The sequence below is a fragment of the Chiloscyllium punctatum genome, chromosome 11 (assembly GCF_047496795.1).
Source record: "Chiloscyllium punctatum isolate Juve2018m chromosome 11, sChiPun1.3, whole genome shotgun sequence".
NCBI lineage: Eukaryota > Metazoa > Chordata > Chondrichthyes > Orectolobiformes > Hemiscylliidae > Chiloscyllium > Chiloscyllium punctatum.
Window position 1 is genome coordinate 27574526 of NC_092749.1, and position 14023 is coordinate 27588548.

The 14023-nt window shown below is 36.8% G+C and overlaps 1 protein-coding gene across 5 annotated transcripts in view; it reads right to left on the reverse strand.

The window, feature by feature from the left end:
- Nucleotides 1–821: 821 nt before the first annotated feature.
- The window catches only part of mtr (5-methyltetrahydrofolate-homocysteine methyltransferase), a 76347-nt gene continuing 63145 nt past the window's right edge, over nt 822–14023 (reverse strand). For 3 of the 5 annotated variants that reach the window (XM_072580550.1, XM_072580551.1, XM_072580552.1), the window contains exons 17-22: nt 11748–11903; nt 11154–11350; nt 7778–7978; nt 5207–5399; nt 4774–4886; nt 823–2961 (exon numbers count right to left, since the gene is read on the reverse strand). In XM_072580550.1, coding sequence (XP_072436651.1) covers nt 2875–2961; nt 4774–4886; nt 5207–5399; nt 7778–7978; nt 11154–11350; nt 11748–11903 — 947 coding nt within the window. In that variant the 3' untranslated portion in view covers nt 823–2874. Of the gene's footprint in view, nt 2962–4773; nt 4887–5206; nt 5400–7777; nt 7979–9922; nt 10143–11153; nt 11351–11747; nt 11904–14023 lie in introns of those variants that run through there. The other 2 variants (XM_072580548.1, XM_072580549.1) reach the window with 2 other exon arrangements.

Consider the following 14023-nt stretch of genomic DNA (forward strand, 5'->3'; position numbering starts at 1 on the left):
GATGATTATCTAAATGAGTCTTTAGATCATTATATAAGCTTTCATTTTGGTTTTTCTTTTGCTTGTCCACTAATGACCAGTCTACTCAAATTATCATGGCACAATTTAAATCCAGCCATTTTGCATTATATAGTCATTATACTTGAATGATCAATTATTAGAACCGGACATCCAGCAACTCATAGCACTATTAAGATGACGGGATCATCTAGAACATCACCCAGCTAAACTAGGGTTAAAATTTAGTTGATAATTAAAAGTTTCACTTTGAAAACAAACAAGTCTCTAGAACAGGAGACCTTCAAGAACATCAAGTTGAGTTTCTTGACAAGGGGTTGAAATTTGGATGCTCCCCTTAAATTGTCCTCATTTGTGCACAGGACATTTCAACAGCAGGTCCTTGCATTTGACTACAGGTTACATGCTTCAGTCATGAGATACAGGAAGATGGCTGACACTAATCTCTGTATGATCACTAATAACATGTGGCAACTGCCTAAGTAACAAATGACCCTTTGTTATCTTAGCTAAATCAACCATGTACATCTGTACTGTTTCCATAATGTTACCTGGCTGATTTTGTGTTAATATTACTCTTGAGCAAATCAGAAACTTGCATACAAGTAGGAGACCACTTTTTTTTTAACCAAATTTATTTTGTCTTATTCTGTCAATCCTTTGGCTGTTCAAAGTAACAGTGATTGGGTTTGAGGGACTTGTAAAACCTGTCCGTTTTCTCTGGATGTTGATTAGTGAATACCATATGTCTTGAATAAACAAAAAAAACTCTTCAAACAATAAACTTTATTTATCCCATGAATGAAAATCATGTTGATTAAAATTAGTTTTCATCCAAAGAGTTATATACATAATAAAAATACAGGTTAGTTTAAAACTTGTAAAATAATTCAAAAGATAACATTTACTGCCATTCTAAAGCTCTTTAAATATACTTTATTTTTAAAAACATCAGTTTGAGATTGGAGACATGTTGTGCAATATCTTTGCACTATTAATAGAATATCCAGATTTTGCTCAGTTTATTAGCAGTTTCATAGGTGTCTGGTTTAATAACTTAAACACCAGAATATCCAGACTAACCCTTTTTAGAGTCCAGAATTCCCTTGACCTTCATTAGAAACCACTACCTGGAGCTTAATTAATCATTTCAGTGCTCTAATCAGAAATTTGATCTGAACATCAGTGTTTTTTTTACCTAATCTACACATGATAAAGTGCCATATCAAGGTAATATTTATAAATATTAAAATACAAATGACTAGAGGTTAATAAACCCAGCTTACTTCTCGATGCCATTCACATTGTAATGATATTAAATCTGCAATACATACAATGGTCCTATTGTTTTGCATAGAACTTTTTACCTTTTAATCCCGTTGCAAGTGAACGAATGCAAAAGGTAATTGGTTAGGAAGTAGAACAGGAAGGTTAAGGTTTTCATCCCTTGTAGATGTAAACCAGTGCAGTTGTGGCAGAAGAACAAATTACTTTTTTTACAGGACTAGGCAAGCAAGATGGGGAAAAATAAAATCTTGAACCATAAAAATGGAAAGATCCTGAGGGCACAGCTGGATACTGATACCCTTTCAGGAGACCAGTTAAAAGATTTAAGAGCCAGTCCTCTTTGAAGTTAAATTAGGAAACTCACACTCAAAGGGTGACAGTTAGGAACTCTCTCTTCTGTAAATAGCAAATTATAATGGATTAATTGTTATTTTTAAGAAAGGAAGAAAGATGGCATTTGTTAGCCAAAGTAATTAAGGAATATGGGGAAAGTAGAGTCTGGTCTGATCTAAGGTTTGAGTGGATAAGTGGCTAGTTCTACTTTCTCTCTCCTCCCCTCTCTTTCTTTCCTCCACCACCACCACCACCACCCAACCACTTAATTTTCTCCTTATAAACATATTGTCACATGACAAAGTATGTAATTGCTTGGAAAATGATACTGAACATACAATCCAGAGGAGTTAGTGAGCACAATGTAGAATTATGTACATTGATCACTCCAGAAAACTGAGGAATATCATCCATTTAGAAACAGTTAAATAATTCACATATCCAAAATATGATTTTGCATTCCACATGTTGATCATAGTCAGATATACAGCACAGAAGCCGACCCTATGGTCCAACTCATCTAGGCCAACCAAATATCCAAAATTAATCTGGTCCCATTTGCCAGCACTTGGCCCATATCAGTTTTAAACCCTTCCTCTTATATGCAACCACTTAAGCATGCAATTAATTGGCAATTTCTATGCTCTGCTATCACCTTTCACAAAACAAGATATACTAATACTCAAGTGAAGGAGGACAAAAAGCCTTGACACCACTATTTGATGATACCGTATGTTGGTGTTTTTGTATTTAAGTCCGTATTAACTTAAGCATTTAGGCTGACCACTTTTTTCACAAAAAGGTGTTTGTTAATGTTAGTTCTTTAGTTGAATTTCTTTTAATTGTCTGAAACTAGTAACAACTGCTACTAATTGAGAACATTGGAAACTGGGTGATCAGTGAAATATTTGGTAAGTTACACTCTCAGCACTATTCAATACTAAAGTAAGTAGCCTGGGAGCTAGATGTACACTCTGCCAGAAACTGGAAGTATTTTCTCTGGGAATAATTTAAAAGAAGTGAAGCCTTTAGAGAAAAAGTGCAGATTCTTAAACTCCTAAATTCTATTTTTTTTACTAAAGTTCCAAACTGTTAGTTTACAAGTGTGATCCTAAACTACTTTCAAGAATTTTTATGCATAGACAATTTTGTAACATGAAAAAATACAGTAAGACTAAAATCTGTGCGTAAGACCAACTTTATGGCATCTCATCACGATTTGTATTAAAAATCTTATCAGTCAGTCTCATATCCTAAAATGGGTCCCAGCCATTTCTCAACCTCTTCTACTTTCATCTGTTTTCTGGCTGCATAATCCTCAACCTGTAAATGAACATCACATTCACATTAATTGTAAAATTCCAACAAACAGTCACATCAATACACAGGTTAACTGTGTTTGACCTAAACACTGACCTGCAAGTTCAATATGCCATCCTTGTAAATTTTACAGTTTAAAAAAATCTACTTTATGAATCTGCATTTTGTGGTTTTAAATGTAGTTAAATGGGTTAAAATTATTCCTTGGATAAGAAAACTGTGCAAAGTATATGATGAACTTAACGTTTGGTGGAATTAAGTCTTTTTTGTTTGGCCAACTTACCTACTTTTAATGTAGGTATTATACTAGTACATGGTAAACAGCAGCTACTTTACTTTATATTCTTCCCAATTTTATTTTAAAGTGTTTTTTGAAGGATGATAATTTATGGATGTATGAGCCTTGATAGTAGATTTTAGGACCTCATCAACATTGAGTCTAAACCTTATCACAACAAATGCAGCAGGCATCTCTGCATAACGATCAAGAATCAGAAGTTGTACTGATTCCTTATCCCATTCTCCTTTGCCAGTCTTAGGCATCACTGCTTTGTCTTGACTGAAATCAATAATTTAACATAATTTGGAGTGTGAACCTAGGATTTTTTTTGTTATCTGTAAATTTCCACTACTCAATGATTAATTGAGCTTTTCAATAACCAGGATAGCTCAAACTGAATTCTTATGCACTGTCACTATAAATATTTCATTACAGAAGATGCTAATTTTCCATTTAATATTTTCATAAACCTGAAATTTCTCTAGTAGCCATCTGTATATTGAATTTTTACTCAATTCATTTACTTCACAGTGCATCAAACTCAATATTTACAAATAGCATCCTTTCCTATGTCTAGCTTTTATTTGGCTTTGCTGGAAATTACCTGAAAACATATCACTTAATTCTCCTTTTGTGGCCCGAGCTTGGAAATTTATCTCCGTTCTCCTCAGTGGTAGCTCTTGGCAGTTAGGATGACATTCAGAATGCATTGACAGGTGTGGATTTTAGGATTGAATTCTGTACTATTTCATACTCTGCTGTTTTAAAAGCAGTTGAAGAATTTGTCATTGTTGGAATTATTTTTTATTTCAAAATATACTTTATTCATAACTATTTATGAATAGTTACAAATGCAGTTTTGTTCTGTATATTAGCAAATCAAGGAAGCAAACAAACATTGGGGTTTGGATGGAGTCAAAAGATAAAGGGATCTTACTTGAACCAGACTATATTTACATGCGTTTGAGGTACCAGGAGGCTACTTCACCAGGAAGACCTCAGACTTTCCCCATATAGCCTTGGTGGCAACTGCCCCAAGCTTTAGTGCCTCACTCAACATGTGGTCCTAGACTTGGAATGTGGCAGGTCTACAACACCCCATCAAGGTCAAGCCCTTGCTCTAGAAGACCAACTGCTCAGGCAAATCAAAAAGTGTCTTTCTTGCACACAGAAACGGAGTGTAGATCACAGAGTACTGCGACACACCTTGACAAAATCCACTGCATCTTTCTCCAGACTTCCTTTTGCAAGTAGTTACTTAATGTAGCTTTTCAGTTTAATATCTCTTTTGATAAACATCACCTGTGACAGTGAAGAACTCCCTCGATGTTGTATTAATGAGTTAATTCAGAAATATGCTCAAGTAGAAATAATAAAAGGAATTTCTGAATGCTTAGTTAGAGGTTCAGTTATATAACTTCAAGTAGCCCCCCAAAAATTGAAGGCTTGTGTGCCTTCCTCAACTATTTCCATATTTTACGCAAATTTAACCATGCATTTTCTGGATTTAATTGTTTCACAAATTAACAACCAACCTGTTCCTTCATAATTTTTCCAACAGCAAAATACATGGATTGTGGACTGGAAAAATAAAAGCCTGAGACTGCTGCAGCTGGAGTCATAGCCAAAGATTCTGTCAATGTAATTCCTGTGCAGAAAGTAAAGAGACCTTTTAGTCAGATGTTGATGAGACAAATATTAAATCTTCACTATTTATTGAATGTATCAGAGTACACACATGTTCTCAACTAATTAAAGACAAAACTATAGTTTTATTTATTCAATCTAGTTATTAAATTGGTTCAGGTAAGCGAGTATATGCTGTAATTTCAGCAAAACATTCAAACTAAGTCACAAATAAGCACGGCATAAAAAAATTAAATTTAAAATTGTAACTGCTATTCTAACCATTCACAAACTCACAAATCAATTCTATCTGAACATATTAAATGAGTCTTAAGTGATTACCTGTCATTTCCACAATACTGGCTAGTTTCCACATTGTTATTTTTTCAGTGTGATCGGGTTGGCTTGGGTACCCTGGAGCTGGACGAATTCCCACGTATTTGATTCTATGTATACCAGCAATATCCAGGCTCTCATTAGGGGAGTATCCCCAAAATTCCTTCCGGACTCTCACATGCAGCTCTTCTGCAAATGCCTTTGAAATATGAAAATAAAGTAAAATGTCTTTGGAAAATAATTTGCAGCATCAAAGCAAATGAATCAAGCTATTCAAAAATAAGTTAAATACAACAATAATTTCTCGACACTTTGTTGTTTATAGCACTGAACATTTTGACAATTTCACAAAGCAAATTCCATTTCAGCAGTTTGGCCTGTCATTTGGTCATCGAATTGTGTGTGTTTGTAATATGCACTAAAAGCTGCACCTCGCTTATTATCACACTTTACATATTTATTAAATACTTTACTTCCCAAAAACAATGAATTAATGCCAGGTCTAAATTGCCTCAGGTTTTCCAAATAAAGATTCAAAATGCTGTGGTGTAACTAACACTAATTATAACAATGTTTAGGATATTTTAGTGTTTCCACAAATGTTTAGGACATTATTTATAACCCAGGCTTGGAAGACTGGGAATATAGAGATTGCATATATGAGCTATTCACACTGTTTAAATTCCCACATGAAACAGAGCTTACTGACTTCACCTTTAAACTTGTAGGGGCTATGAAGAGGGGCAGTTCTGAGGAATAGTGCAGTTATGTTTTGACCAGTAACTCCAAAAATTTAAATATTGGAGAATTCAGCAATACTAAGCCAATGAATGTAAAGGAGAGAGAGTTGGATTCTCTTATGTGCTGCTTCTCAGCTCATGCTTAAATTTTATCCAGTATCAGGAAGAAATGATAATTAGAGAAGAAATGATTTAATTTTTTGTAAGTTATCTAGGCCCAATGACTATGATTATCCTTTTAATAAAATCTTTCTGTAATTCACAACTTCTTTCTAAAGGGGCACAGTCTTCATTAAGAACAATCTTGTGACTTTTGTCATGGTGGCTTTTGATGTGTGCAAATATTTTCTATAATTTAGTGAATCATATGACTGTGACTTAAAACTTTGTCCTTTCATAAAAATCATTTGACATTTTGTTTAGAAATGTTATTTTCTTCATTCTTTTATTGTCAATTTTGTTACTCTGCACAATATCACCATTCACATTATCATACAACTTCTTAATAAATGACTGAAAAGCTAAGTTGAATTTTAATTAATGTTTTGAGACTAAAATTGATTCAGAACAAACCACTCATATTGTATGTTTTTTTTCCCCAGTTGTTTTAGAGGTGTCTTTTGGGTCATCTGACTGTCCCTGCCTGGAGAGTTCTCTTGCTACATTTCTAATAACTATGGACTTCATTTCTTGATCAGAACAAGGAAGCCGTAATTCTGAAGTTTTTTATGTTCCAGCACTCAGGCTAGTAATTTATTCCACATATTATGGATTTTTTTTTGTATTTAAAGCTTGTTTTGTTTCTTTTGAAACTCTTTGTACTTAATTCTTTACATGGTAGGAAAGCCTCTTGATGCAGAATTTTCAGCCTTTTATAATTTTAAAGTAGTACTAAAACAATTAAATATTACAATTAAATCTAGTATCATATCTGCAATTAGACTTCTCTTTCTAAGTTTGGAATTTGTAGCCTAATATCAGAATATCTTCTTGAACTAGGAATTACACACAGTTCTCCAGATATGGTCTAACAGTAAGATTTTTTAAATGACCTCTGTATACCACTTACTGTGTCCTAGCTGTAACAACTTCCCAAAAGTAAATTCACGCAGATCTTTGACTCTTTGCAGGCAATGGTATATAGTTACCCAGTGTAGAAAAATAAAGCATAAGCAGCTTGTTTGAAATAGTCTCATCATCTACTTAACTTTATACCTAATGGGCATTACTGCTCAAATACAACAGCAGGCAATACTAACCATCAAATAAAGGTTTACAATGGATAGGTTAAAAGAAAATAATTATTTGATAGTGTTTCTCATTCAGAAATATTTTTCTTGCAGTGCACAAATTCAGTACTTACTTACCAATCCTTACTCTTACAGTCTGGACAATTTTTTAAAAATTCATTCATGGGATGACAGCATTGTTGGCCAGCATTTACTATCCATTCCTAATTGGCCAGGGGACAGTTAAGAGTCAACCACATTTCTGTGGAACTGTAGTGACACGCAGACTCATTAGACTCTCAACAACAGGTTTTTATTGAATTCAAATTCCATCATCTGCTGTGGCCGGATTTGAACCCAGGTCCCCAGAACATTTCCTGGTCTCTGGATTAACAGTCCCGTGATAATGCCACTAAGCCGTTAGCTACAGCTAAACTCAAGACGGATTTTTTTTTTTAAATTTCAAAGAGGATGGCTAATTCATTGTTGACATAAGAACACAGTTATGAAATACAAAATTATTCAATATGAAAATGTTAGTTTCCAATAAATTTGTAAATTAGTTTGTAAACTCTAGTTAAGTAACCCAAGTACAGTATCAGTCTTACCTCAGCTAGTCTGTCTGCCAAGGCTTTAACCATTATGCTGCTGTAGTCATCACCCTCCTCTTCATATTGCTTGCTTAGAAGTTCGGCACCAAAGCACGCCACTGCAAACATGCCGATGTAATCCGGCACGCCAGAATCCTTAGGTGCTATGAAGTCAGAAATGCAGTAGTACTTCTCTGTGCTAATGGAGTTCTTGTCCACCTAGAAAATGTAAAAATTGAAGCAACTGTATTTAGTGGCAATCTACAACAATCATTCTGATGGCACACAGTACCTAACAGAAGTCAAATCAACAGCTGTGACTCTAGATATAATAACATATGCAATACACAGAATGTACCAAGAACTATCTATGTCAACTGAGACAGCAAAATTTGTAGAGTGCAATTTCACATTGGCAACATACTCCCCATAACATTTCATTGATGCAAAAACATCCAAAAATCTACCGTTTATGCTTATTGACTTTTGTTTGCAAGTGTTCAGATGGTTGTTAAATTGCAATTATTCTACTACGAAATCAAAGAGATGCCAGTAGTAAAGACAAGAGCTTTATTTTTCCAGATTCCTCATTGGGGAATGAAATAGGATTGTCGAAGCTTTCACAACGTTTTAAAAGTAAGTGATCTGACACTCGTGGTAAGTACTGTTTATACTACTATATGTTTAAGCAGTGGGAGGGAAGAGGAGTTGGAGCAAAGGGGTGCGCATAAATGGAGGTTTGGCTGCTAAGAAGATGATAATTGGTCTGTGAACTAGTGACCAGTTTTTGAGGGCATAGTTATTGTAGGTAGAAAGTTTATGTTATTGGGTCCCAGGTAGGAAGAGTTTGTGGGGTGTGAACTTGTGGGTGAAGCCACCAGATCTCCACAAGTGCAGGACCCATCTCTTTCTCTCCAGTAAGAAAAGACACCATAAGCCTGAATAAAGCCGGTTTATTTTCCCTCAGTAGTTACTGTAAGCTGGCTCTTACCGAGTATGCCAGAGACTACATTAGTGTTAACCAGCCACCCTGTATCTTCTGCAAACAAGTTAAAATGTCTAGAGAAGGAGAATCAAGAAAGTGCATGTCCTGACAAGCTAAAAGATTCATTTCAGCAAACCCCATAAACAAGGTTCATTGAACTACCTTCCCAGTCTTTCCATCATACTCTTTTTTTTCTTATCTGTGTGTGTCAGGGAAACTAGCTATAGCTAATCAGTTATGAATCAATGACAAATCTTTAGTGGTTAAAACTCTTTCCCCATTCTAAAGTTTCCCCCACTGGCTCCAGTAGCATTATGTCCTTCCGGAGGTATGGGGCCCAAAACTGGATGCAGTATTCTAAATGGGGCCTAACCAAAGCTTTATAAAGTCTCAGTAGCGCATTGCTGCTTTTACATTCCAACCCTCTTGAGATAAATGACAACATTACATTTGCTTTCTTAACCACAGACTCAACCTGTAAGTCAACCTTCAGAGAATCCTGGACTAGCACTCCCAGATCCCTTTGTACTTTGGCTTTAGGAATTTTCTCACCATTTAGAAATTAGTCCGTCCCGGTATTCTTTTTTCCGAAGTGCAAAACCTCACATTTGCTCACATTGAATTTCATCACCATTTCCTGGACCACTCTCCTAAACTGTCTAAATCTTTCTGCAGCCTCCCCACCTCCTCAGTATTACCTGCTTGTCTGCCTAACGTCGTATCTTCAGTGAACTTTGCCAGAATGTCCCCAGTCCCTTCATCCAGATCATTAATATATAAAGTGAACAGCTGCAGCCCCAACACTGAACCCTGCGGGGCACCACTAGTCACTACCTGCCATTCCAAAAAAGAACCTTTTATTCCAAGTCTCTGCCTTCTGTCAGACATCCAATTCTCAATCCATGCCAGTAGCTCACCTCGAAAACCATGGGCCCTCACCTTACTCAGCCGCCTCCGATGAGGCACCTTATCAAAGGCCTTTTGGAAGTCTAGATAGATAACATCCACCAAGTTTCCCTGGTCTAACATACTTGTTACCTCTTCAAAGAATTCTAACAGGTTTGTCAGGCACAACCTCCCTTTACTAAATCCATGCTGACTTGTTCTAATCTGATCCTGCACTTCCAAGAATTTAGAAATCTCATCCTTAACGATAGATTCTAGAACTTTACCTACAATCCAGGTTAGGCTAATCAGCCTATAATTTTCCATCTTTTGTCTTGATCCTTTCTTGAACAGGGAGGGTTACAATAGCAATTTTCCAATCATCTGAGACGTTCCCTGACTCCAGTGACTTTTGAAAGATTACAACCAATGCCTCCGCTATTTCTTCAGTCACCTCCCTCAGAACTCTAGGATGTAGCCCATCAGGGTCAGGAGATTTATCAATTTTTAGACCTGGAAAGAGCAAGTGCAAGAGACTGACAAAACGTGAGTGGAAGTGTGATATTCTTGAGACTGGAACTGCGCCAGATGCAGACCCACAAACTCGCCCCTCCTCCATTATCCCCGAAACCTATGCACATATCAGGCTGGACAAGAATGAAAATAAAGGTGAAATACAACCAGGTTCTATATCCTGTACCTATAAACTCTGCCAAGGCCAGTTTAGAGTGTATGCCACCAGAGGCAAATACAAGGTTGGTGTTAAGTAAACTCATCTCATTAGCTTGGCCTTGGTCTCCTCTCCCTTCTTTGGTGACTAGGACTTCAGGCCCAGTCTGTTTGTGTCTCTCACTGTGGTCTTAACATATGGGCAAATAAAGGTTTTTCTTTTAAATCCAAGTCTGCTACTTGGCACACTTTAACAATGTTTATTAATTTTTTAAAAAAATGATCAACTGACTGTTTGAAACAATATTTTTGGCAAGTTATGCTTTCTTCACAGCTCAACATTTATTTTGAAATTCATGCTTAACATTGTACTAAATGTTATCTTTCTGAAATTTGCTCATCAGTCTTTGAGTTGTAAAAAGAAATTGAAATCTCATTCCTCCATGAAAGGGTTGAATAACCCTTGTCTAGACAGTGCTCACTGACAGACTACTCAACTATAAATAGAACGGAATTCAATGAGGCTCTCGTATCATTTATTTGGACAAGGAAGGGGAATTGAGATAAAGATCAGCCATGATTGTGAAGAAGGGCATAACAGTGGTGAACTGTCTTCTTTTGATGCTGTTTTCATACTTTTAAATTATCAGGTATCAAAAGACAGGGATGAGGTGGGAACCATTGTCGGTGTTTCTTGCCTAACTAGAGATCCAGGTTAGCTAACACAGGACCTCCCAGGCAAGGAATCATGTCCAAGATTTATCTGATCTGCATGCATAAATATTACACTTGACAATGTATTTACCAACTGAAAGACTGAAGGAACTTTTTTTTTAAACTGACAAAAAGTCTTACCTGTTGCCTTAAACCATGAAACTTGGCTATTGGTTCACCAAGGCGGGGGTAAGTATCCTTTGCAAACAAGTGTATATCATCCCCAACACTTTGAGCTGGCCAGAATCCTATAATTCCCTTGACAGTCAATTTCTTTGCTTCAACTAGCGTATTCAGCATATCCTGTGCATCTTCAAACAACTTTTTGGCTTCTTCACCTACAGGATGGATAACAAGTTATCCTATTATGAGGATAGGATGTTGAGATTGGACAGTATTTATGCACACTCCCTCATCAGTACATGGCAACTTCTGGCCTACATGTACGACTGCTAATGTGGCCAGTGCATGCAGCAAAAAAAAAATTGCTAGGGCTTTTATACAGTGATAGGGTCCCTTCCTCTAAGTCAGAGGGTCTAGGTTCAAGTCCTACCTGCTCCAGATGTGTATCTTTACATGACTGAATCGATTGTTTGATTAAAATGACAAAACATAGATTAAAGTAGCACTATCTTCAAATTGCCAATTCTGTTGGTGGCACCTTAATAGCATGGCCGAGAGTATTGATAGCTCAAGAAAATAACACGATGGAAGAGTCATTTTATTGACACTAACCAACAGTTTTATCTTTAAAGATTTTGGGATATCCACGATTTGGGTACTTTCCCTTCAGCTGCCAAACATCAAAGAAAGGTTTCCAATCAATGTAGCTCATCAGTCTCCGTAAATCGTAATCTGCAAAGGATTGGGTGCCAATAAATGTTGGTTTCACTGTAAAAGAAGGAGACAGTTCTGAATTTTAAAATCACAATAAAAAGAGACCACTGAGTTAATATTTATTAGTTATTTTTCTCTATATATTAATTGGTCTTCATGTGAACAATCATTTACATGATGGTAGCTGCTGTAATCAAATTTATCTAGTTCATTTATTAAATCACCTGAAATCCATTAAGTCCATGAAAAACACATTCAAAGTGAACAGCAGCCTTGTTCTATACACAAAGTTGATCCAACAGCACTGTAGTTACCCATTAAGAGACATCTTACCATGTCCAGCAAGAATCTGTCCTGACACCTGAAACGCAGTTTGAAAATGTTACACGTTGTTACATTGAGAAAGCCCTCACCTGACTTCTCTTCATACTTAATGTCATTCAAGACCCTAAAAAAATTCTGCATTGTCTGAAAATGTCCCAGAACAACACTCATATGAAATTCTTGCACCAATTTCTCTTGTGTCTTGAGAAGGTATCTCTGAGATTCTACACGGTGTCTTTCACATACTATGTCGATGATAATGCAACTTCTCTGTCAGAGAACTAAGAAACAACACTGCACCAACAAAAATTCCAATGTTTATTCTAAATACCAAACATTTCAAAAGTCTGGTACTTTGGCTGTTCATCTCCTCAGGTGGTGTAAATTAATAGCTTTGTTATAAGTTTTCTCTCAGAAACATTGATTCTCAATATTAACCTGATTATCCAAATTATTTTGACATGATTAAGGCCTTGGGCAGTGTTACAGAGAGACCGAGAGGTTCAGGTACATAATTCTTTGAAGTCTGCATCACATATAGATAAGAGTTGGGATGTTATGTTGAGGATGTAGAGGTCATTCTTGACCGATGAATGAATAGACCCCTGACTGATATCTATGTAGTTCCTCCACTGACATATTTCTCCAGACTGGTTTCACTGGTCCTGCAGGAATGGCCCATACCCTGAACTGTAGTGATAAACAAACCCTGACCCTGACTGTCTGAAATGACTGACTGATGTTCGTCCAGGGGCTTGGACGCAATCAGATGTTGCATGTGAACTACTGAACTGGAGGCAGAATGTTGTCTCCCTTGGCCTAAAATCTACATGCTTTAGACTTTGCGACATAGACATTGGTTGAAGCATTTGCAGTATGTTTGTCACATAAACTGCTGGCAAATGGTGTAGATGTGACAGCAGCATATTTAACACTTTGATTGACAGCTGATAACCATGACAAGCAGACAACGTTTGTGTTAGCACTATAAGACAAGGCAAGACAAGGCAGAGATGCTGTGCGCATCCAGGTAGGTGTAAAGTGAATGAGTGTTAAGACAGCAAGTGTGGAGCCCGGAGATGCACCCTGTTTCAATCCACGAATTAGGTATCTGTCCTATGTGCGATATTTCATTGCAGCAGCATTGCAATGATAGATGCCAGCAGACTCCAAAGTGCAGTATTTAAGTATAGAACTGTATTGTAGGTGGGCTAGAGATGTGTCTTGAAAGTACGGTGAGGATGCTACATGTCTGATGTCTAAGTGCAGGGGTGCAAGCAATTACTATCTATGGAACATTCCATGAAACATTGGGATCTGATGTTTGAGATAGAGGGTGGGAGGAGCAAGTAGCTGCAGAGTCACAAGGTACCCACTCTGACTTTCACCTTGGGAACTGTTGCCGTCTAGTTTTTAATTCAGCCAGTGGGAAAACGAGAAACTGCATATTAATGAAGTGAGATTAGGTAAGTGTGGTATGCTAATGCATTTAAATGGACTCAATAGATGTCTCATCACTAGAAAGATTCTTATCTGACCATTCAACGCTTAGTTGGAAGATCAGACTTTTTCTTTTTGATGTGGAAAATCTTATTTCTGCAAAGTCCAGCCCTATCTTTCCAACTGACTCGCCAATGCTCATGTCAAGCAGGGACTTGGAGAAATTCCAGCCTATGTTCCTTCGGCAGTATTTAGACAGATAGATGTGGCAAAACGTGAAATCAGTCCTCCTAGTAGATGGCAAGCAAGCAGCAGCAGCAACATTCTCCAGAGGGGATGTGCTGGTCACAGCTACTTCCTGCAGTGAGGGAAAATGGAAAACAAAGTCTAAAAAAATTTATAAAAGATAT